Here is a 26797-nt window from a genome sequence, read left to right on the forward strand (position 1 = left end):
CAGGCGAAATTTGATTGGCTGAATCTATGGCAGCCATCTTGGATGGTACACACACACAGCTCTGCGTATTTCGAACATCGAATACATTGCTGTTAGCGCTCTAGTATTCTTATTATACCTCTATGGTTCAGAGTAACTTGTGCAGGGTTACTTGCTCAGAATTTAGTTGATTACAGTAAGTTTCTCAAAGCTAAGTTGCTGAGCGAAATAAATTCAATCAATGGCCGTATTCGACTGGTCATTCTTCTTTAAACCACGCAACTGTGCAGTGGTAAAATCCTACTTAATGAAGACTACCAGTCTAATAGAAAACTTGTGGCAGTACAGATTTTTCATAAAAAATGTTTTTCATCCAGTTTTTGAATTCTGTTAGCCTGTACAATTATTGTTTGACTTCATGTTGGTAAATATTATAATTTTTATTTTCTGGAGTTTAATCAAAATTATACCTCAACTGTTGTTTCTAAACTGACCAATCGGCCATGTTTGTTTTAGTCACGTGGATAACTTAACGCTGATAACGCACTCTGGTAACATTAATTTTTGTTGTCAATGAAAAAATCGTAGTCAACAAAATAAACCAGTCGAATAAGCCCAATCACTCAATCAGCAATAACTTGCTTAAAGTTTAGGTAGAGTTTAAAGTTCACAGTACCTGGGTTTGAAAGCATGAATGTAGTTGGGTGAGGAATGGTGGTTTCTGAGCCAGTGCCAGCACTCTCTTCTCTATCATTGTACATTCTACATCATCATCTTGTATAATTACATCCTTCTTTAGAATCTTGATTGCGTAAAGCTCGTCAGTACCCTTCCTTTCAGCCAACATAACCTGGCAACCAATTACAAAATTGGGCATCATAAAACGCATTTCGGAATTAAATAGAATCCCATCTTAATGCTCATTGGGTAAGAAAACTCTTTAAAATTATGCATACGATTAAAACAGGGTGTGGAACGATGAGAGGCAAAAATAAATCATTCTGTTCATATGGCATTTGCTCATAAATAATCATTATATGCAAATCCTCATTATTAAAGTGATACTATAACATGATTCAATAATTTAACAGCAATAATAATGTATCAAATTTTTCTAAATTATTCATATTCCAGAGCAGAAATCATATCTAAGACAGAAAAGATAACATGCGTTTGAATAATGACTCTTGTCTTCTGTATAGTTCATAGTTTATTCATCAATACTATTTTCAAGACATGATGTGAGATATCACAAATTCACATTACGAGGTATTGACTGTAAAGGAGAAAAACAAATTAGTAGTAATTGTAGTAATCATTATACTATTATTCTTTATGTAAAGATGTGACTCATTTTCAGTGAATTTCATTTATCTCTCGAGTCACTCAGGTCACTATTCTCAGATGGAAATATTTAAAATCTAAAAAATCATTATCAAAGTACAGGAATTGAATAGAGTGTATGGGAATAACCTGGCAGAAGATGAATATTTAAAAATAGACAATATAATAAATAATATAATTTAAAGTAAATTCAAGAATTAATGAAAAAATCTCAGCCTCCACTGGGACTCAAACCCAGGACCTTTCCCATACATGGCGAACGACATAACCACTTGATCACAAATACATTGTGGTGATTCAAGTGCCAGGTAGAATCTGAGTAAACTCACTCCTTTAACATGTCTAATGTTATGATTTTGATATAACACTAATATTGCACATGACTATAGACTGCCAGAGATTAACAGTATAAGCTACGCCCTCTTGTCTTCTGTGCATTATTTCAGCTTTCTGGATGTTTTATGTTTACTATAATATCCATTATCATCATTATAATTTTCGTATTATAATCATTTGTAATATCTTTTTGTGGTACCTGTTTTTTTTTTTATTATGTTTACAATTTTTTACACTATCAATTTATTATTTGAGGTTTTTATCTATGTTTGTGGTGTTGATTTGAAAAAAAAAAATAGAAATGAAACTAAGACAATCAACAACAACCAATTTACAGCTTCATTCTGCTGTTTGTCTGCGAAGACAAACAATGTTCGCTCCTCTCTTTATTGTGCTTAATTGACTTCGGCTATCATTCCATTTCAGTGTACAGAATCTATAAATCATTTCAGCCTACGTTCGTGTGTGGGTAACAGTGCGACTCACACAATGTTGTCCATTAAAAATTATCAACTGTACACAGTAGATCTTAAATAGCAATTCTAAATACAACACTCATATAATTATCTGACAAATAATTATTAATATATACTCCCCAGTACACTTGTACGTACATCTGAATACAAAATTGACTTTGTGTTTCAAATTTATTAAACTTTTATTCTCTGATACAGCCATCAGAATTTGATTGTGGGTCAACCAAGATGACCTGGATTAAAATGCTGAAAGCAATGCTCAAATGTTAAATGAAGACGAGAAATTGAAGATGATGATGGAAATAAATTTTATGTCCTACACAAATTATGGGTATATCGAGTTAAATATCAATTTAAATGACATGAAATTCATCTTGAACTCTGCAGACTTTCCATACAATTCAGTCACATAATGTCACATAGTAGTACAAATCTCAGTAATTATTAAGCACTCTATAATCATATATGATAATACAATTCAGAAAAAAATATTTGAGGTGCAGTCAATAAAATTACATCAAAAAATTTACAACACATAAAAATAAAATAAATTTAAAAATAATAATAAATAACATAACAATTTTGAGGATGATAAATTTCTATAATCCTACTGAAAAAAACTAGACTAAGAAATACTGATACTTTCAACAGTGTTACATAAATATAGTATTGTTATTAGAAAATGCGTAGTAAGATGCGTATTGTTATTGTTAATATATCTCTTCAAATTCACACTGATTATAATTTAATTATAATTTAAAGAGAGGATCTTAACAGATTCAAAGAAATTGTTAAATCTCAAACTTCATTTTAAATTAGAATTTATTCTCTGATAATCGTGTCCATTGGGAGGAAGATGTACTATGTGATAGCTCTATAGGACAATAACAAAATATTAATAATTTCGCGAGTCGGAGGTTAGTGTAGTGTAATGTCGACACACTCGACGCTAATGTGCTATCTGGCTTCTTACTGACTAAACATTAATGAAGAACTTCATCAATGAAGCAGACCTACAAACGTATTTTATGACAGCGACCTTTATTTGCTGTCTAGTCTGAAAGAATGTCCCTTATATTAGTTTATACAGCATTCAGATATGAAGGAGTACCATAAAGATTTTGTGAAAAAAACACTTTCGTACTTTGATTAACTTGTTTGTACCATCAGAAATCAGTAAATTGTTTTGACATATATTTAGAAGACCTGTAGTTCATCTAGGAATTCTGTTCATCTAGAACTCTATTCATTATGAATACGTTTCAGATCTGCTTCACTGCAAGCAGGTTGATTTATTGCATTATTGTTCACTTTTTACCTTTTCTACAACAAAAATCCATGTAAACAGCCCTGTATCATGTAAATTCATTTGAATTTATTTTAAGTCTCTTCAGTCAAGTATTTACGTAGGTATTTATGTAGGTTGTAGTCTGTTTTTTTGGACCTGGGTAGCAGGGTTGAGGAACAACCGACATTGTATTTTAAATAGCACACTGTGGAAACTGAAAGTTGTGCTCTCATTATGAGGGTCTAGTGGAAATCTCATTCTGTTTTAAATTATAAACTTCAATGAGATGATTGTTTACTTTAATATCCATAATTTTTAACAAGAAAGCTCCAGATTATCAAATCATTGTGTGTCTATATATAGTCAAGATGTGATGTCATCATGACCATATTTAGGCATGCCATATGTTTTTGTGAAATAAAATTTGATAGTCAGCTAAACAGGTCTTTAATAAACAACTGAAATCCACCATACTAGGCTCACCTTGCCAAAGCTTCCTTTGCCTAGAACTGTTAAGAAGTTGAAATCACTTGCTCGAATCACGTCAGATACTTTGTTGGTAATTTGATCGACTGATAGTGGCTCTCTTTCTGTCTCGCCTGTTTTATCACCAATCTGCTGCCTCTATAGGGGAAAAAAAGCAAAAAAAAAAAAAATGTTTTATAGTTACAACCTTCACATATGTGAGACTATTACCTGCTATCTATGTGAATCTCATTATAATCTGCAAAAAGGTTGTAAAATATCTTATATTATGTGAAGGTAACACCTATCTGGGTTGGGCATACAACAGAATCATAATTTTTCATGGCAGACAAGTGTTACTGTATTCTTGAAGTTACTTTAAAAAAATGATCTGTAATTGGTTAGGAATATTTTTAATTAATTATGCTCAGATTACATATCAACTATGAAAACACAATATAATAATTTTAAAACTCCAAATGGCAATGAAGATAGTAAAAAAAATGTTTTTACTTAAATTTTGGTTAGTTGATTCTTTAGTAATATTCTACAAATTAAATGTTTTATTAGAGGATGCTGGGCAAAGGAAAACCTATAATAAAGGCCCTCAAAAGGAATAATTAGTATTAGGCTATACAGTCTAGCGGGAGTTTTTTGATGAGGTTTTTGAAAGTGTTGCGGTTAAAAAATGTAGGAAAACAGGAAGAAGAGAGAGAATTCCAGAGAATCGAAGTTTGGACGATGAAGGCGCTCGAGTGGAAGGGAGTGCGAAAAAAAGGGAGTAAATGCCAATTGTCACCACAAATACAGTTATGAGAAAAATATATACAATCTACCACATCCAACTTATATCTATGGTTTCAGCATTGTGAATATTATTAAACAAGACTTAATTCCTTTCTTAATCAGTTGATCAAAATAGTTTGTAGTTTAATTACAGCAATTAATCTAATTATACAGATATAGAGATCACCTGCTAATACTAATGACTGGTCTTAAGTCTCAAATGCTCTACTAAGTTCCCATCATAATGCATGCATTTCAATTTCAGACAGATTCTCTTGTAATTTAATGCGAAAAAAAATGAGAGACTTCCCCCATTTGATATGAACATGGCATACTGATAAGCACGCTACTGTAATAACTACGTGAGTAAACGTTTAGCGGTTTCGTTTGCACGTATCAGCAATTGTGCATGAATACACAACAGCAAATAAAAAAGCATTATTTTATTTGCAATGTATTTAGTAAAAAAAAAAAATGAGTGAAATTTAAAATTGATGTTGCTGTTCCTGCTACTGCTGTTGTTATTATTATCATTTTTTTTAAAGATTGTTTAATAGAATTTTGAATTATATAAATTAATTACTGTATAGTAGATAGAATAGTAATGATGCTTTAATCATTCAGTCATTCATGCATTGATTCATTTAATAAAATTAATTAATTTTAAGGTAATAATGTGCAGGAGTAGTTTGACATGAGATGTGATGGATCTATATCTAGTATTAACTTAATACACAATAATTTATTCAGTATCAACACACATTACTTAATTGAAATTCCAATCCATCTATCTAATTACATACAGTACTTTTCACAAATTAATTATACACATATGGTTAACTATAGACAGACAAATATATAACATCCATTGAGGGTGTTCCAGATGGTTTTGAGTTCTATAAAAATGTTTGACATGCACATGGTATGTGAATTCAAGTTTAATTCAGTACATATTGCAAGCGATTTCTTTTGCTAAACAAAGCTTCATTTTAACATCATACCTCTTTAATACTTTAAATAGTTTCTTATTACTGCCCACTCAAATATGAATATAAATGTCCAAAATTTGACCAAGAACTGCAGAATCTACTGTAAATGTGTAAATGTGTTATATATCAGGTTGTGGCCTCATGGTCAGTTGGGCAGTAACATAATGGTCATTAGTGGGTCAGGGGTTCTAATCCTGAAGGGACCAATACTACTCTGATGACGCACTTTACATTATTACCTCAAAATTTAATTAATTTTATTAAATGAATGAATGCATGAATAACTGAATGAAGGATTTAAAAAATCACTACCAGTTTATCTATAATAATTAATTTACATAATTCAAAATTCTACTTAATCTTAAGCTCTATCCACACTATCAAATTTACTTTGACAAAAAAATGTGACACGCCCATATATAGTAATGCTATGCCTATATATGGTCATGGTGTGATGTCATCATGCCCATATATGGGCATATCACACTTTTTTGTCACAAAATTTGATAGTGTAGACAGAGCTTTAAAGTCAGGCTCCGTTGTTGTAGAAATGATTTTTCTAAGACATAAAAAGTAGTTTGATCAAAAACTGAGCAACGGTGAATGAGATACAGATTTTTGAATATTTAAAAACTGAGGGAAAAAGGTGTAAAAATGGGTGGTTACGCCCTTTTTTCTCCCAGTTTTTAAATATTCAAAAATCTGTATCTCGTTCACCGTTCCTCAGTTTTTTGTCAAACAACTTTTTTCTGTCTTAGAAAAATCAGTTCTTACTTAAATAGTTTCTTATTACTGCCCACTCAAATATGAATATAAATGTCCAAAATTTGACCAAGAACTGCAGAATCTACTATAAATGTGTATAATTATAGAGAAAGGTATAATTTATTATTTTTTGGCAGAGCATACCTCCTGACGAATAATATAATATAGAAATATTGTAATCTTCAAGTTATATATCAGGTTGTGGCCTCATGGTCAGTTGGGCAGTAACAAAACTGGGGGAAAAAGGTGTAAAAATGGGTGGTTACGCCCCTTTTTCTCCCAGTTTTTAAATATTCAAAAATCTGTATCTCGTTCACCGTTCGCCAGTTTTTTTTGTCAAACAACTTTTTTGTCTTAGAAAAACCAGTTCTACAACATATTAAATTTTTTTTTCCCTCCGGAGTCTGACTTTTAAAGAAATTATATAATAACATCAACAACAACAGCAGGAATAGCAAGAGCAAAAGTAATTTTGATTGTTCATATTGTTATTGAACAATACTACTTTCTAAAAAAAAAAATCAATTTGTTTACAATAAATTGTGTTAACCATCTGCTACTATATTGTAGGACTGTAAGCAAATTTCATGAATATCTGTGGGTTGATATATTTAATAAATTATTTCATTATAATATATTATATTTAATATATCGTTAATTTTAGGCAATCCATAATATGTATACTAAAACTACATTATAAACCTAAAAAATGTCCTAGACTTACCAATAAACCACTTAATGTGAAATTTACTACAAAGAAAATGTTTATAGATTCAAGCACCCACATTTACGCTCTATTAAAATGAATAATCGACAAGCAAAGCATTTGCTTTCAATTCACTCTGCATATATGAACTTGATTACATTACCATAAATATACATTTGAAGAATATCTTATTTCAAACACAGTCACAGTGCTGTGGCATACGCAATGCTAACAACATTTTGAACATTCACTAGAATCGATAATAATAAAAAAAAACACAATGGTGTATATTTTTAACAGCTTTGTATGTTTTTTAAATTGGAGAGTGGATAAATACTACAGCAATTAAACTTTTGATATCATCAGGAGATTTACAACTCTTTTAGCGAATACACATCTAGAATGTCATAGAAATGTACACTATGACAGTTCATGTGAATTTTCTACATTTAGATTATTCTTTATTGCAAGCTGTCTTTGTTAGCTAAAGCAATTCTGGAGTTATTCTTAATGAGTGGCGCGGTAGCTTGGTAGTTAATATGCTTGCCTTTCAATCCCAGGACCATGGTTCAAATCCTCTCATACAACAGGGTAGGGCCAAAGTTTATTATAATGTTTCTTTGAACATTTCATTAGGGCAAGATTTCTTTTAGACTTAGAGTAAAATTCAAAAGTCAGTCAGTCAATTAAATACCTGTATTTTAGAAGCTTTAAGATGAATGATCAAATTTTGTTTCTCATCTAGATAGTATTTGAATTGAGTCTGACCGAAAGTGAGAAAAACACTACATAGCTCCCTCTTTAGTTTAGCAGATACTTCATAAGTCATAATTCTGTTGGGTTATAAATTGTTGTCAAGTTGATGGTGTGGTGTAAGGTAGTTGGAATTATATAGCACTTTATACTGCATAACTTGCTTCTCCCCTAAGGGTCTCTTCGTGTGAATCCCTCTTCGTGTTATGGTGCATGCTTCATATAAAAATCTGATTAAGTACCGTGTACTCGCAGATTATTCAAGCGATAATCATTAATGAAAAGTTCAAGGTTACTAGATGATTATTTAAGTATTAAAATTCATCCATCAGGGTTAATAAACTGTAAATATTAACTATAGGAATATATTTCTTCCATGGTCTTATCCTGTTACAAACAGAACAATTAGGTATTGGACCTGAGTGTCTCTGTTGAGCCATAGAGTGACAATACCAGAATATTCTGTATAAATTATAGTTTGTACATTGGGAAAATAAATATAGATCCAGGGTTGTTGATATCACTACCTTTTAACATACCGGTACCAGCTATTATCTACTACCTGTTAAATTCATTTTCAACTTCAATTAAAAAAAAAATACAAATAATTAAATAACACAAAATTTTAAATAACATAAAATTATTTGTGATAAATTGACATTATGTAGATTTATATAGAGGACGACAGGAAACAATAGAGAGATGAAATTCAACAATATTAGGGATACACAAACTGGTATCAGAGAGTGAGCGATTGAGACCATGGAAGTGACATGCTAAGGCTTGGAGCGACCGATAATGGCTGAATATGATAATGACTATACTAATGAATAATACCGTTGAGCCTGGGAACCTTAACAACATCTGGCTCTATACTGTACTGCTACCCTATACTGGTCTTTTGAATATTCTGTAGCTATAGTCATTTTTATTATATTATATACAGTTCCATTGTATAGTTTTGTTATATGTTTACACTGTACCACTTTGAAAATCAGTGCAATAGTAATGAAAGTGCCTACAGTATAATAAGAAAGGATAAATAAATTGTAATTACTCTGGATCTTTCTATTTCATGTGCTCTATTATAAATTTTATCACATACAGAGTACACATACAGTGTCAAGAATATTCCTAAAAACATCGATTTTTGTTTTCTAATTTTTTTAACATCCGTTTGCTGATGACAATTTTGTTCTTATTCTAATGTTCAGTTGGAAGCCAATAACAATAATGAAACACAAAAGTAAGCATTTTTTTTCAAAAGTATAGCATACTGTATTCAAATTATTCCTTAAAAAAAAAAAATTTCTGTGCACGTACATATACAAAAACTCACATTGAAATACATACATATGCTATGCATAGGCAGTATATGAACTTATGTTTACATATTAATAAGAATAAAAGGATGAATTTGTTATTGACTTGAGCAGCCATAGTGATATCGTGATCTTGTTACTAAATGTTAATGTTTATTTTTTATTTCATTTATGTCTTCTTTAACCTGGGTGACCTGATAAGTGCAAAGGCATTGTTATCATCCAGGACCAGGAAAAATGTTTCTAGTTTCATATGCATGGTGTAGAATCTGTCTCTTATACACATCTAGATGTGTATAAGAGACAGGGGTGCTGTCGACCCCCCCATTTTAAAGAAAGTGCCCTTTAAATATGCTCACAAATAACGCACCCCGCGAATTCTGAAAGCTTCACTAAATTGTTCCAAGTTCAGCTTTCCCCCTGTGCTTTCGTTTCGACCCCCCCTTAGATTTTTCACCGTATGCCCCTGAATGTCTTTGTGAATAGAGCATTATGGTAAATAGGCTGGTAAATAATAAAAATTATTTTTTTATAGAAGCAAGATGAATATATTTTGCCATTTAATGTTACCACCTCTTCTTATTCTTTGACAACAATCTTTGAGATCGTAATTATTTTTGTTTTTATCCTCCTCTTTGAGTGTACTGAATATTGATGAAAAAGTACTTTAAATTAATTAATATGTTGATCAAATGTTCTAAAATTCTCCTGATTATCTCTATCCACCACTGCTGCTAAATATCTCAATACCGCTAGCAATATTGACCTTCAGCGTCTCCTTTAAAGCACACACCATGGTGCAGCCGTTTGCCATTGCGATTTTAAAGAGAACATGACAAGGCACGCAACAGATCATTTAAATTACGATGACAGCATCACATTCTTTAGTATAAATGTAATTTGGAATTTCTTATGTTTCTTTATGAATTTATGTTTCTTTCTTAAGGGGTAGCTGGCTCATCTGAGTTAAGCAATCTACTTTGCTTAAGCTACCGCTGTCCAGCATTTCAGTTTGCAACTGTCTCCGCTCATTTGGGAATATTTTGAAATGCATGACATGCCTGCATCTGGTACCTGCATCTGGTACCTTTCTTTTTTCTCAAAATGTCCAAATCAAAGAGCTCAATCACCAAGCGCATAGAGGCTTTTTCGCATGATGCGCTCTACAAATCCAACTATTATTATTATTATTATTATTAGTTTTTGTTTTTCTCACACGTTGCATTTTATTGTCACTGTATTTGTAAATGTTGGTCAAATAAATAAATGAAATGAAAGTGGAAAATTGAATTTAAAAAAAAATAAATAAATAAAAAGCACTGACAGAAAGCGGAGATGGATTAGTCAGCGACTAATGTATAATTGTTAGAATGCTCTTTTTTTTTTCTTGTTTTGCAAAAATGATTTGCATACTACCAAATTAATACTATCTAATAACATGTTGCTGATGAAAATATATATTAATACAGTTTATTTAGACAGGATTACGGTATTAAGGGTTTACAATTACATGAGAACCATGGCAGTATGAGGTTTAAATTATTGATGATTGACGAACTAAAATTCCCTTTCTATATATACACTTGCCAAATATACTCTATTCCATGATATATCAAAGTCAATTTCATTTTTCTATTCATCAACTTATCCACAGCTATACTTAGTCAACACTTATTGGAAATTTATGCAATGCCACGAAACCAGTTTATTGCTGTGAAGGGCTTAAGGTAAAAAGCGACAAAGCTATAGAAGACTTGAAGGATTATTCGCATTCTCAGTGATATTTAAGACTCCCTTGATTTCTGACGCACAGCAAAACATTTGCAAATTAAGACAAGAAATACCTTACTGCAGCCAATTATAGATGGTGGGGTTCAGAATGTTTAACTTTGAACAGACATAAAAGGATGATCATCACTTTAATGTGACAAAACTAATTTTTAAATAAGATAAAAAAATTCCTTATTTATATATTTTTATAGAAACTTTTTGATAAAAGCTTTAATACATTATCATTAAGAATTATCATTTGAAATAAACCTGAGAAGGGCAAAGTGACAAAAAAATACGTAGGCGGTGTCTGCCTAATTCTTTTGAAAATTTACAACAGATTAAGGTGCAAGGACATTTTATGTGGTGCAGCATTGAAGATTATGAGTTCTGAGTCCAATGCAGTGGCATAGCTAAGGAGGGGTGTGGGGGAACAGAGTTACCCCTGACATCTCCCACCCACTGGAAATTTTCAGGAAAAAAGATTAATACGCTCAAGTATTTAAAAATCGCATCACCTAATATTACCAATTCCCCTCAATTAATCCTTGAACTGATCCCTCACTTAACTTCAGTGCCCCACTTCAGCTCCCCGTGTTAACAGCCGCTGGCTATATGCTTGGTATCCCTAGGTCAAGACACTTTATCCGTTTGTTGACTCTGTATTTATCCAAGACAGGTACCAGATGGAGGCATGTCATGCATTTCAAAATATTTCCAAAATGAGCGGAGACAGTTGCACACTGTTAATTATAGACCATCACTGACCTAAGCAACTTTATGCACATAGATGCTTTTTGTGTTCTGTGCTAACCGCGGGGATAAGCATTTCGCATTATCATAAACATTCATGTATAACTTCAACAAAAACCAGCTACAATACTTTTATCAAGCAGAAATACTTACAAAACAAAGGATTCATTCCAAGTTGGGTTAAGGCAAGATTTTATTGTCTTTGTCTTCTGTTTGGATCTCCCAGAAGAGTCGGGAATCAACTTAAGCTTCACATATGGATCTGAAGATCCATTAGGATCCATGGGAATTAGATTCTTGGCATCGATTACTATAAGACAAAGAAAATCACAAACTCACTAAAATTTATGTATATGTATTGATAAGCAACTGATTAAAAAGTATTTCTTAGTATACAAGTAAATAAATATTAGTAGGTTTTCATTAATTAATTAAGTTCACTTATGACCTTGCACATGAACAAAAATTTTAAGTAACAAATCACATTTTAATTACTATTAATTACTATTAATTAATTTTATCTAACTTTTTTTTTAAAGCGAAACTTTTTCAATCCTTGTTTCACGTACTTAATTTTTTTTAAATTTATCGGAGGACGGAAGAAAAATAAAAATAAAATTTTGTTTTCTTATTTAGCAAATAGTTTTGCCACAAACATCCAGACGGAGGAGAAAATAAAAATAACATTTTATTGATGAATGTAAAATAGGATGTTTAAATGCTTCAAAGTTATATAATTATGAAGAAATATACATATCTTATCTTTTGAGATTTAAAGGCAGCAGAGGGCAGGCCTAATAAAAATAAAGAAAAACTTCCATTTTTTTTCCAAATCATCAATATTTGCAGTTAGCAGCTCACTAAACAAGGTATGAAAAAGTCTTGCCTAATGTGAAATCAATTTTAAGAATTTAAATAAACGAATAAACATTCTACTACTTACAAGCCTAGCATTCATTCCAAAAAAACAAAACAAAAAAAACATACTCAGAAAACACAATTAGCAAATAGGCCAACTTAGGATGAACGTACTATTTGAGTGCTCCAATACTAGCTGTTTTATAGTCCTCGGGGAAGATGTAACACATGGCACTTAGAGACTTTGTTTATTTACGCAACCGGTACATACTTTTATTATCATTTAATTATCACAAAAAGTGTACATGACTAAAGCATTGTTCAGACTATAATGTTATATTTAACAAAAACATATGACATGACTTAATATGGTCATGACATGACTTAATATGGTCATAATGACATCATATCATAACTATATATAGCATGCAACAGTTTTTTATCAACAACAATTTGATAGTCTGACAAAGTAAGTAAATACACATATTAATGGTTCTTGTACAATTTTATAATTTTTAAAATTTATATTTTTGTAAATGAAATAATTTCAGCCATTGGCTTAGGTCGTTCCGTCAACTCAAAACAACTTTTGAATACTATTCCCTTCATCGTAAATACGTTTTGAATTGTAATCTTGCAGCTTACATTGTTTTACTAGATTTTAAGTTTTGTGCTTAAAGATGGTGGTGCTGTCTTTGACTCATTGTTGAGACCTGAAATTCAGAAGTGTTTAATATACTTCCAATTTGTATTATCTCAAAATCAACAAAAATGTCACCAGTTACGCTGTTTTGCCTCTGGACTGCTGTACAGTTTGCTCATTGAGTTAAAATTGATAATTAATTGATGATGTGATGATTGCCAATGAAATTGATAATTATGATGATGCTTATGAAAATGCGGAGTATTTGATACGTTATCCAAAAGTCATCATTTTTTCTCTAATCATAATAGAGTATATTAATAATCAGGCTGATAATATAGAGTACCAGATTCAAAGAAAAATATCTCCTACTGATTGAAAAATATATAGAGCAGACTTTGCAGAGACTCGCAAATAATTCATCATTAAGAACACCTCCACAAGGAAGGCGTTCTTTAGGTTGGTAATGAGTTGTTGAGTGATGTGTTTTGACAAGGACCGTGTAGGTGAAGAGAAAATTGATGCTGTTGTTGATGAAAAATTGTGTATATTGGTGAAGAGGGTAATGGATATGGAACTCAATGTAGATTTCTGTACACTGATGAGGAAAGATGATGTAGGAGGATGAGGATTAATACCTGCTGGAGATGAAAATGATCATTTTTTGTATCGTTCAACAAAGTTGTGGAACTAATTTCATGGACATGACTATTTTATCTTTTAAAAACCTGTCTTAATTCTTAATTATTTGTATTGTATATACATATATTTAGGAATGTTTATGTCACGTGCATTGCTTTTCAATATTTGTTAAATTATGCAACTGTACTACTTTGAAAAACAGTACACATACTAAAAGTGCATGCAGTAAAAAGAAAGAGTAAATAAATAAATAAAATCATCTTGATGGTGATAATAATAAAGACGTTGATGATAATTATGATGATGTTGAAGATAACAATGATACAAAGTTGATGAGAATGATGATTATGGAGATTTTACTAATAAATAAAAAACTTTAAACTGTTCTACATTGTCAAGACATCACTTTTTAGTCTTTAGTCTTTATAATGTTAATATTTTAGTATTTTACTTTTCTTTGCTCTGTATGTATTTCAATGTGTGTTCCTGTATGTTGTTTTTTTTTAATTTGAATTTCTTCATTTCATTTTTATCATCTTGCAAAAAACGGCTTGTGAAAAACACCAATATATTGATAAAAGTTTACTCAGTTTTAAAATAAAGTTGTTATTATTATTATTATAAGTGGAGATTAAGATGATCTTTGTAAATTGTAAATCCTTTTTTTTTTGTATATATGCTTTTAATACTAAAAAATACAATGATATCCAAATGGTCCTCATTTGATTACATTTGATTATATGGATGATGAAGTTGATGATGATATCAGTCATGATGACTATGATACAATACTGTACATTTTCCCACCATTGTTTTTTCACTATTTTACCATTGTCATCTTATCATCATCACCATTACTATTAACATGATAGCAACATTATACTATTTTTTTTAAAAATAAATGTCATCTTTACTCTTCTGATACCAGATGGAAATAAATCATTAACAATTACACTCACAATGATGCCTGTCACTACTTCTTGCTTTATTACCTTACTATTTGTAAAAATGTTGATTGATCGATCAACAGAAGTCTCATAACGAGCAAGTTTATCTCAGCTTATAGTCTCATGCGTAAATAGCTCAAAAGAATGTTTAACTTTCAATATACTCAGATTCATTCGGCAAACATTTGCACTGAAAAACATATGCTCATTAGTAAAAATTTGCCAGAGCCGAAAAAAATGCAGACTTTGTGTGGGACAGGATAGATGTTGAATTCAGATAAGCATTTTATTACCAGACATATCATCTACTCCACCAAGTATATCAGTACCTTTTACGTGTAGCTTTCCACCATCCACTTGTACAGAGAGGTGTATTCGTCCTCGTCTTTCCGTGTGGTCGGACCCACATAGATTTGGCACGTGCTTGATACATCGTTCATGAACGTTCATTTCACATGCTGAAAAAAATGAACAAGTGAAATATAACGAGAAATTACAATGTTAAGGTCAAGCAATCATGTTAAAATATTAAAATAAAATACCTAATTTTTCCCATCACTGCTTTGAAATTCTGAAATTGTTTCTTAAATTTAGTGTTGTACACCATGTAAAGATACTGTAAAAGCTATATCAGATTCAATATATATTTTAATTGCTACTTTATAATTAAGTTAGTAGCCTTCAAATTAAAATTAGAATGGGATACTTTCAACAATAATATCAAGATGTGTGTGTGTGTGTGTGTGTGTGTGTGTGTGTGTGGGTGTGTGTGTGTATATATATATTATATATATATATAATAGATAGTTTTTATATCCTGTATAGTTTTATGATTCTACCAAATCATATTTTTTTTAGTTGTAATTTTGTATAAATTTAACACTGAATTGTTTTTTTATATCCTGTATAGTTTTATGATTCTACCAAATCATATTTTTTTTAGTTGTAATTTTGTATAAATTTAACACTGAATTGTTTTGATGTGTGTTTCATTGATAGTTGTTAAATTATTTGACCATTTAAACAAGGAAGTCAATATATTTTTAATTTAAAATAATTTGTATTCTTACATTCTCATTTACATATTTAGGACTCAAATTAATCATTGTATGCATCTAGTTACTATTAACATATTTATATAATATTTATTATTATACATAAAAGACAATGATTTATTATGTCATTTTGTGTGTTTGATTCGCTAGTGCCTACTGATCTTGTGTATGCAACACATTAGGCATATGTCCAACACTTAAGAGGTGACTGTGTATATATAGTTAATTAAAAAATGTATTATGCCGATGATGCCGGCAGCCTTGTTGAAAGTGAAATTACAGCGGCATGTGCCATATAAACGAAACACATCTAAACATATGTGGCAGTGCATTCTGTCGCAGGTCACCAACACTAATTTTACTGTTAGACAAGACTTTTTCATACTTTTTTTAGCGAACTTAAAATTCAACAATAAACAATAAAATTTTTTCTTATTTAGCAAAGAGATTTGCCTTACATCCACACGGAGAAGAAAATAAAAATAAATTTACATAATTAGGAAGAAATATACATCTTATTTTTTTTAGATTTCAAGGTAGCGGCAGGCGTAATAAAAATTAAAAAAAAATAAATAAATAAAATAAATAAATATTTGTCCTGAAATTTCAATTTTTTCGTGGTGGTGGGTGCGCTAATTGGCCGAAAATTAAATTTTATTTTTATTTAAAATATCATTGGCGGGCAATGGGGTCGCTAACTAACTAAATTAATCTTTACTGAGCCACAAGGGCTCATAGGGCTGGAGCTTATCCCCAGTTTCTGTAGTGTGAAGCGGATTAGGGTTGTACTCCCCTTGGACGGGACACTAGTCCGTTGCAGGTTAGTCCCCAGCAGTTTGCTGGTACCCATTGATACAGCTGGGTGGACTGAAGCAATGCAGCTAAGGTGCCATGCCCAAGGACACAAGCGAATCTGCACAGCGAAGACTCGAAACCCCGACCTTACGATTGAAAGCCCGAACCTCAACCGCTGCGCCAAACTGCCGCTATCAAGGTATAAAAAAAATCTCGCCTTACCAACGATAATTATTTTTCTTACACAATATTTAAACATGTATGATTGTAACCTATATTCTACTATAAGAGTATTAATTTCCCTTTTAATGTGGCTTATTATTTCCCTTCTATGAGGATGTCATATATCATAGCAAATACATAATATTACCAAGTGAAAGACTCATGCAAATAACGAATGTTATCCAAAACCAATCATATCCCATATAATGTTGCATGAAAATCCTTTTGACAAAGTAGAAAGAAATATCGATTAGGAACCTGAAACCACACTACTCTGTAAAATTAATTCAAATCCGTCTGGCAAAAAAAAATTCAAGAAGCTCCGAGAAAATATAGCATTTAAATGGCTACATGCATCTGTCTGGTGCCTAATATTCAGGTCGATATTTATTCCTTTTAATCTGTTTATTCCTTAGCAATAGACAAGAATGGCCAGAGTAAACCCTTAGTATATATCATCTTACCTGGATGTATCTACATTTTGATATATGATCATTCAAGATTGCAATATTTAGTAAATATGTTAAAGGTATATTATTGCATTTTCCTACTGCTATGGCAAATGCAGGGAACATCTCTGTCATAATTGTATAGGAGACCCAGCATATACTGAGATCACTATGATGTGTTGATTACAAATGGAATAAACAAATTAATTATGAGAAGAGAATCGTATATTAATATAATGATTGATGCATGAATGCAAGCCCGTAGACAGGTTTTTTTAAAGGGGAGGGGAGGGGAATGTTCTAATTTTTTCACAAAAGGGCACTTTGAGTCCACATCCACCTCTGCCCTACCATGGTTAGGTTAAATTTTAAAGATATACCACCTCAGATGTCCAGCAATAGCAATAAAAATGCCAAATTTCAAATATTTGGAGTTAATATCAAAAACTTTCATGCAAATTGTACTTTTAGTAATGATTTTAAAAGGACATTACTGGAAAAGGGAGGTTCTTTCAAATCCCTCGAAACCCCCCTCGCTATGGGCTTGGAATGTAGGTGCAGACCATGGCGGCATAATAGCTTCATGGACCGAGCATTCAGAGCATGCTACCTACCAAAAAAATTAGAAATTTAAATTTTTATCTCGATGATACAGTAATTATTAGACCTACATTTCAAGGACATCCAATATAAAATATTAACAAATTGTCAGGTCTGCATCTATGGAAAATCAATGTTAGTGTCTATTGTAACAAAACTGACAGATGTCTGAACTCATGTTTAAGCTACGCACTCATAACATGACTCAGCTGACCTATTTACGAGAGTTTTAACTACAGTAGAGCATCTCGTTTCTGTGGTACGTTTATTAAGATTCTTTATTTGACATTTGTAAGACGCTGGCATGAGTGGTCAGTCACATTTATCTTATCAAAAGTGTGTGAAATGACAGATTCACAGTGCAACTATGAAAAATGATGCTTATATAGGCCTATGTGAAAGAACAATTTAAACATTTTTCAGGAAATTATTTGTATGTGAGTTTTTGTTTTTGTACACGAGAGGTGAAAAAGATATTAAATGTATTGTTACACGCAAATTGTGCCATTGTCCAATGGGTGTGTAATTGCGATTAAGACAATATTTCTTTGCTTTACAATGTCAAAGTGTATAGCAAATCTTCAAGACTTTAATAATAATTGCTTGCATGCCCTGATATTAATAATTATTATTTTAGTAGTAATAATAATAATAACAATAATAAGAAGAATAATAATAATAACAATAATAATAATAATAATAATAATAATATTTTGGTTGGGAAATAAGTATCACCCTTGGGGGCAGAAAATATTTGTAGAGCAATTATATTTGCTTTTGTTTAATTCTGTCAATGTCAAGGGTGTTTTGTTTCATGTTTTTGTTGTATAATTTTTAAATAATTGGACGAAATGGGTGTGGTCCGTGACAGTAGCAGCCCCTATAGCATGTACACATCATTACACGACAGGGACAGGGAAATGAAAAACAGCATGAGGGTAACCCCCTACTTTTCCAAAAAAATGCAATGGGACCTTCAAAGTGTATATAAGCAGGATGTGTAACCAGACCTCTAGTTTTGAGTCTTCATCTGAGAAGACATGGGTTTACTGGGCGAGTAAAATATAGTGACTTGCTTCGGCAATTCTTGTCATTACACCTACCTGCACATATATAATGGCATGAAAATGTCCACACCACAATTTAATGTCATATTTCTTTGTATTATAGCCAATAAAAATAACTTTGATCTCATATAACTATAGCCCCACTCTCTTTGCCAGGATTAGATGTAATTTTACAAGCCCAGACATTTGACAGCAATCACTCCCTGTGGGTACATTACATACTTAATGCTTTAAATGTGAAATGCATTAATTAAACATTCACAGCATTTAAACTTTTAAGACGAATCGTATGTTAATTCAGGATTGATACCGAATAATGAATGCTAAATCTATAAGGTGAAGACTTTTCATTTTGCTTTTTAATTGTATGGGCTAATTGACGGTGGCACTAGTCAGGAGTCCGAGCAGCACAGTAACCTCATTGAGGAACCCTGGATAATTACGTTGTGAAGTCAATTATTTCATCGAAAAGCAATGCTTTGCAAAAACATTTTTAATGTACCGTTAGAAAGTGCCACTTTTATGGTATGCTGGGGTGCCTATTCTTTAAATTTTTTTATGGGGATGAAATTGGTGTTTTACCCATCAGGGATCCTTTGGATTTGTTGGAGAATCTTTTGTACTACCACCAGGACTAAAGGCTGGAAACATGCAATGATAAGATATAATGCAAATGTCAGGCACAATACACGATAACTTTATTACTTGTAATGTATACCCATCATCACACAAAATCAATCAATTTTGACACTATGACATATTGGCCATAAAAAAAAAATTGTATGGTATATTAATTCAGATATTCCTAACATAATTTATTATTTATTCAAGACCCATGATTTCCATGATCTGCGCCCATGATAATTACTGTAGGTCAAGAAAACAATGCAAGTGGAAACTCTATAGGAGCTACAGTATAAGCAATAGGTGTCTCTTTCAGAAAGTCTTACTTTGGGTACTATAGTTACAACATGAATAGGCCTATAGAATTCAAAAATTATCAGTCATAATAGCACCAATTCAACCAATCAGCCAGTACAGTAACATCTCCCAATTACGTACCTCTCCATCCGAATAGGGTTCGTAAATGAAAAAAATTTGTAATTCAGAGTTTGAATTTTCAGCATAGGTCTATGCTACAAAGTACAGAGGCCTAATCCTTGCCATGGGAGAAATATTTTTTGTCACAAAATATGATTTGGATTTTACTTTTTCTACAACAAAATAATACTTTACAGAAGCCAAAATTACCTGTGCTCACTGAAGTATTCATTTGGAGTGATTTCCAAATGAAAACATGACCATAAATTCCCTAAAACGAGTGTTATTATTCTTTTCATAAAGATCATGGATCCACGTGAAAAGCGCCTCCAATGATCACAAAGTGAGATTACTGTACAGTGTGCCTGAACAAGCATGCACAGCTCAAATATAACATATCTCGGTTGAAAACGTTTGATATTTCTTGCTTTAAACTTAGTTTCTTATCACTTGATTGGTTTGAATGTTTTCTCTCTTAGCTGATGTAACAGTTTAAATTATTTCGGAAACTTTTAAATACATTTTAAAGTGTTTTTGTAGTTAAAAACGATCGTTCGTGATGACGTCATCGCCGCAAATTCAGTTCGTAAAATCAGGAGTTCGTAAATAGGAGGTTCGTAATTGGGGGATGGTACTGTACTTGCCAGTACTGCCTAATATTTCATCCAATTTTATTGACAACTGAATCAAGTGTCTTGATGTATATTTTTTTTTTTAGTTTTATGAATACATATCTTCTGCAGCAAAACCATTGTAATGAATTTCCGTTTTTTTTATGTTTTGAATAATAAAAAGTGATTTGATTTGGGTCATAATTTTCATGAAATGCAAATAAAAATTTGCTAATAATTTTGTCAATACACTAGCTCCAAGTCTTTTATTTGTGCTCGATACAGCCTGCAATATCGTAGCGTTGAATGATAATCATAATTGTTATTATACTACTACGGTTCAGCTAATATCTTTTTTGCCGCATGCAATAAAAGCAATAATGCCAACTACATTTTGAATATTCATATTTTCAAAACACTAATTAATTATGAATTATTCATACAAGTTAATCATAACTCATTAATATTATCATATTTTGGTATGGAGATACATAATTAGAAAATAGAAAAGTTATTACTGTATTTGAAAAACTCATAAATAATGCAAAAAAATCCCCATTCCTTACTTTACAGAATTTAACATAACAGGATGTTGTCCCCTGGTAAAGGCCCACAGTATGGTTTTGGCTGATTTTTTTTTTTTTTAAAGTGTGATTAAGTTCACTGTTCGGCATATCCTTGAAAATAGTGTGTAAAGCATAATGAAATAAAACAGTAGGCCTACTTATTTTTCAACTGCGGAAGTAGAAATTTGATCACCTAGATTTTGGATATTCTCTTTTCTTCTTTTCTGCTACTAAAATCATACTATACTATGTTCACTTTTATGATAGATGTTATTTTGTGTAAGAAATTATGGAAAGTGTTAAAATGATTGATATGATGAAACTGGAGTTGCTGCTGGCAACTAATATATATAAGAATATATGTAAGTGTATGTCAAATGAGAGCGCAAACTAAAATGAATTATGACTGTAACATGTTCCACCTTTGTCCACATTGAAAGGAGGTGAGTGACAAGGCAATCATCTATAGTTTATTAATTTTTCTAGACAACTGCAAAGAAATATATTACAAAAAAAAAATTAAACATCAAAAAATTAGCTTTTTACCTATTAACTGACAATTTGATTTTGATTCATAATATTTTATTTTTTATTTTATTTTATTTCAAACGTCCAATAGGAACTCTTCGTTCCCACTTTTACAGGCGAAAATTGTAATAAACATAAAAAATGTACAGTAATCAATACAATAAAATCACAAGATATAAAATGATAATTATAATTAAAATTGCTATATTTAAAATAAATATGTAAAAATTACTAAAAAGTATTTATAATTACAATTAAAATAACATTTAAATAACACTTAAAAAATTTACAAATTACACTAAAAACATACAGCACTAATGAGAAATATGATTATTAAGGTGACATTTAAACATATTTAAAGAATTAGAAAAGATATCAACTTCAGGACATTTTGTAACAAAATCATTATACAAACTAGATAATCGTGAAATAAAACCATTTTTACAGATATTAACACGACAAAACTGAACAGAAAATAAATTTATCTTTTTCTTCACTAAGAAGAAAACAGATCCAGCAACAAAAGCCACACAAACACGTTTATTAAAGCACACTGAAATAATCTTGAAACAAACAAATCAGCTTGATGATGTTTGACAAGATTATTATTGCACAGACTAGACGGTCAAGTAAAAATTCAAAAATATTGATTTACTAATATTTCAAATCCATAAACACACATACACACATAAAAAGGCTCAGTTAATTTTGAAGACAAAAAAGAGTAATTCCAACATGAGCTCTTAAATACACAAACAGAAGCTCTCTCGCTTTTTGTACAATCCCACACTATTAAGAACATTAAATTGAAGGGCAAATCAAATCCAAATCTCAAACATTAATCTTAAGTATTAGGAACAAAGCGTATATGTCTATACAATTTTAATCAAAATGGCAAAATTGTGGCTGTCAATAAAAAAGTATAGTTTGCTTAGCAAAAAAAAAAAAAAATCCACTTTATTGCCTACAAGATACCTTGGCCTACATACTGTATATTAATTCAAATTTCATACTGGTTCAATATTTCTAAGAATATAATTTAAGGCTATAAAAGAATTAATATAAAACATCAAATACCCTTTGGGTGTGTAACATGTAAACCAAAAATAAGTAATATACTTTGTTATTTAAGAATGATTTATAGTTAATTATAGAAATGGCTTAATACAATAGTTGATTTCGTGGAAAAGCGTGATGTTAACGATGGAGAATGGTATTGATTATGTCTTGTAATTTACTTTAGGTTTATGTTGCACCAATTTTTAATTAATATTAGTATCAATTTACTCCAGCCAATTGCTTGTGTCCTCCGGCAGGCCACATTATCTGTCTAGTCTCTCTCTACTGAGAATTGGGTACCAGTCTGTATGCAAATGAGCTGATATTATAATTTCGATTAACAATACGACGGATATATTTAACAGTCTAAAAAAAATATTACATTAATATCTTTGTTTTTCTTTTTACTAAGGCAATTATTCATTTGAGTGCAGCTGGAAGATGGTGTAGCGTGTAAGGTGTTGGACTGATTGTAAGATCGGGAGTTCAAAACCGATGCTCGCCGCACTGCTTGTGTCCACTTTACTTAAGTTTGCCTCCCTTCACCCAGGAGTATAAATGGGAGGGTCATGCTGTTAACCTGGTCATTGGTGATCCTGCTACAACTGTTCCAGTCAAATTAATAACAGCAACTAGATATCAGTTCATATCACACGAACGAACGAACTAGCTAAAACACGATGTACGATGGTAAAAACCACTCTCAAGCACCATAAAAACACTATATGTTATAGAGAATCATTGTAAAAGAAAAACTTATTGAAAACCTAAGGAACTGTATGCTCTTTAGTTGTAGAGTAGGAGAATAGCAGATAATGTATGTAATTGGCAAGGGTATTTGCTATTCCTCTCATGCTGCGCCATGCTGTTCATTGCTATAATATGCTGTTGTTTGCTGCTCCTCTTTCATCTGCTTAAAACCATGATACATAATTCTATATGAAATTTTAATAATTTCAGATGCAATTCTTTACATCCAATCAATTTCCTGTCATGATTATCATCGAATGATTAATTCGTCGTTCATTTTCTTTAGGCTTTGGAGCGTGTCTCTACATATTGAAGCGGTTTATGGTACAAACTAGATTGGTAAAAATAGAATACTCATTTAAGCTTACCTAAGCAGAAAAAACAAATGTAATAAAATTATATAATCACCTATGATATTAAAACAAGTTTTTTGGCAGACAGTACATCACTTTATGTTAATAAAATTAAATGAATACTTACAGCTACATTTCATTCCTTGGTGGTACAACCCATACAGAAGCGAGCCGCAGTGGTCACAGAATGCCGGACTACTGTAGGAGTGAATTTTAAATTTGTGCTGACTTCGTGGATCCTATGACAGAAATACAAAAGAAAAGGATTAAATATGTTTTTATGTATAACATTTTTGAATAACAATAAAAATTACAACATCAATGACTGGAACGATTTTAATCAGATACCAAATAAAGTAAAATAATAATTTTACGATGTTTGAACCATAAATACCTACTTACATCTTAGTCGGATTCTCTTAAAATTTCTAGGATTTGTATAAATGTGTATAGATATCATGTGTGCCAATCTATTATTCTACCAAGGTAGTTTTTCCTGTCGTTCAGCACTGACTCTTCCACATTATCAATGTGCTGTAAACTTTGGAAGTTGATTTCTCAATAAATGTTCTCTAAACTCTACTGTATGTTAAAAACCAATAAATTCGTAACTTAATATAGATTTTTCCTAAAATCAACTGATTTGGCTTGTCTTTGCCAAATATTTTTAAAGTGTTCACAAAACTTATGGAAATTATTCATCAAACATACATTTTTAAAAATTACTGATCATTTACATGTAATCTGTTAAGAAAATAAACACTAAAAATTGAACTAGATTCTAATGGACTTACAAATGCAAAAAAGAGGCAATTATAAGAGGAGGATATTCACATGTCTCTTGGAAGAGGTATACTAATTATTTCCCTCTCAATTTCTGCCTGATATGTAGCACACTAATTTATTCTTCAATAATAATAAATTGAAATCAGATCCGAGTTGTCAGCCTTGGATAGGTTTATAGGTAGCATTTTCTGGGGCTTCAAAATTAATTCTTTGTTTTTGACGGACTTTAAATTACCTTATAATATCTTGTACAGATAATTATAGCATTAAGTAGTTATCAGTCTGTAGAATTTCCTTCATTGGATATAATAATTCATATTTTACTTTGTTAGTATGAATGGGATAAATTAGCTGTCTTTTCAAATTCCATTCTTCTGATTTGCTTTCTTCTGTTTTCCATTCTAAGTTTAATTTTAATATCTACAATGGGACATGGCCTTGTAGAATAGCACCCTCTGGGAGAGACATGCTTCTGCATTAAAATAAAGTTTTAATTAATGTTAATTAAAGTAATTCATTTCTTTACTTTATTCTTTTATATAATTTTTTAAAACTATTTTGGAAATCAATATATTTAATATTATATATATTTTATTTTAGATGAAAGAAAAAGAGAGCATTAAGTTCAATCTCAAAACATTCATATTAAACGCTTTGTAAATATAATGTAAACATTAAGAATTAATAACTCAGCAATTATGTCAGGAGAAAATGTAATATGAAATGAATCAACAAGAAAATTCTCTCTTTAATAAAAAAAAAAAAACAATTGGTCAAAAGAATTTTTAGCCATAAATGTACATATTTTATAGGATAAAATAATTTTGAATATTTGTTTTTTACAAAAATTCTAACCATAATTTATATCAATATTTTCAAATACAAAAACTGTACTAAATGTCTTATTTGGAATGCTCTGGCTTTAAATAATTACTGTAATTTACAGCCCATTTAAGTTTACTTTAAAACATTATCCATTACTGGTACAAAAAATATTCATGATTTGTTACTACAAATATTTTAAATAAATCTGTAAAAACTATTTTGATATTTTAAATCCTAACCAACTTTTCAAATCATAAATCATTAACTATTAAAGCAGACTCTTGTACAATATCATCAGCCAATCCTATGCTAAACCTATCTACATATCAACTCAGATTTCCTACAATAGGCGTGATGCTCGAAAGGAGTTTTATTGATTAATTATCTAGCTCCTGAAGATCTAGAAAAATCCACTAAAACATAAAATTCTAAAATAAGCCAACAGAATTGATCCATTTACATTGAATTTGAATACTTGATTAGTCTAACTGTTTATTCATGTGTGAAATGTGACACTCCACACAGCCAATTTTATGCCAAAGGTTACCACTTGACTTTTTGCCAAACTATCATTTTCGTGAAGAGATATATCTTTGCATGGTAGAGATTTGCAAACAAAACTACAACATATTTTCAATGTGATTAATGAACATTTTAGCAAATTTCTATAAAACAATAAATGACAATAACCAAAAAAAAAATTGGAATTATAGACTTAATATTGTACAAAGTATGCAGGCTCACTTTAAATGTATCACATAGTATTCATGGCTTCCGGATTTCCATTACCTCATTTAAGATGGAATCTGAAAGCTGTCTAACAGTAACATCTGTACTAATACTTTAAAAGAATTATATGAAAATTCACATTTTCTATAACATTGTAATTTAAAATCAAATTCCAGTAAAAACCTAAGTAAATTCACAATCTTGAGCTATAATTCCTTTAGTATTTTAGTGGATTTATTACTGAGTAAGTTCAAAAGGTGAACATCAACATTACAGATTCTTTTTTGGAAACTTAGAGAATATGCCAAATTGGTTTTGTAATAACATTGATCACTTTGATGGTTTAAAGAGAAAAATTGTGAGTATATCTATGCATACCCTCTAAGGTATTAATGACACTTAACAGAAATGGTTGACTTCAGCATTCTGTCATATTTGATGGCATCTTGTTTAAGACATTTGATACTTTACATTGAATATCGATTAGGTTGCAGGCGCAATGATTATAGAATGAGGAGGATCATGGTACATGCACAACC

At 30.9% G+C, this 26797-nt stretch overlaps 1 protein-coding gene across 1 annotated transcript in view; it reads right to left on the reverse strand.

The window, feature by feature from the left end:
- The window catches only part of LOC117102438 (protein kinase C-like), a 38039-nt gene extending 13886 nt beyond the window's left edge, over positions 1-24153 (reverse strand). Inside the window, exons 1-7 of the mRNA XM_033242699.1 lie at positions 24046-24153; positions 15152-15280; positions 11886-12042; positions 9780-9853; positions 7153-7178; positions 3907-4047; positions 656-829 (exon numbers count right to left, since the gene is read on the reverse strand). Coding sequence (XP_033098590.1) covers positions 656-829; positions 3907-4047; positions 7153-7178; positions 9780-9853; positions 11886-12042; positions 15152-15280; positions 24046-24058 — 714 coding nt within the window. The 5' untranslated portion in view covers positions 24059-24153. The remainder of the gene's footprint in view (positions 1-655; positions 830-3906; positions 4048-7152; positions 7179-9779; positions 9854-11885; positions 12043-15151; positions 15281-24045) is intronic.
- Positions 24154-26797: the final 2644 nt, after the last annotated feature.

This window comes from Anneissia japonica, unplaced genomic scaffold (assembly GCF_011630105.1).
Source record: "Anneissia japonica isolate Jap-2015-1 unplaced genomic scaffold, ASM1163010v1 scaffold284695_len391863_cov200, whole genome shotgun sequence".
NCBI lineage: Eukaryota > Metazoa > Echinodermata > Crinoidea > Comatulida > Comatulidae > Anneissia > Anneissia japonica.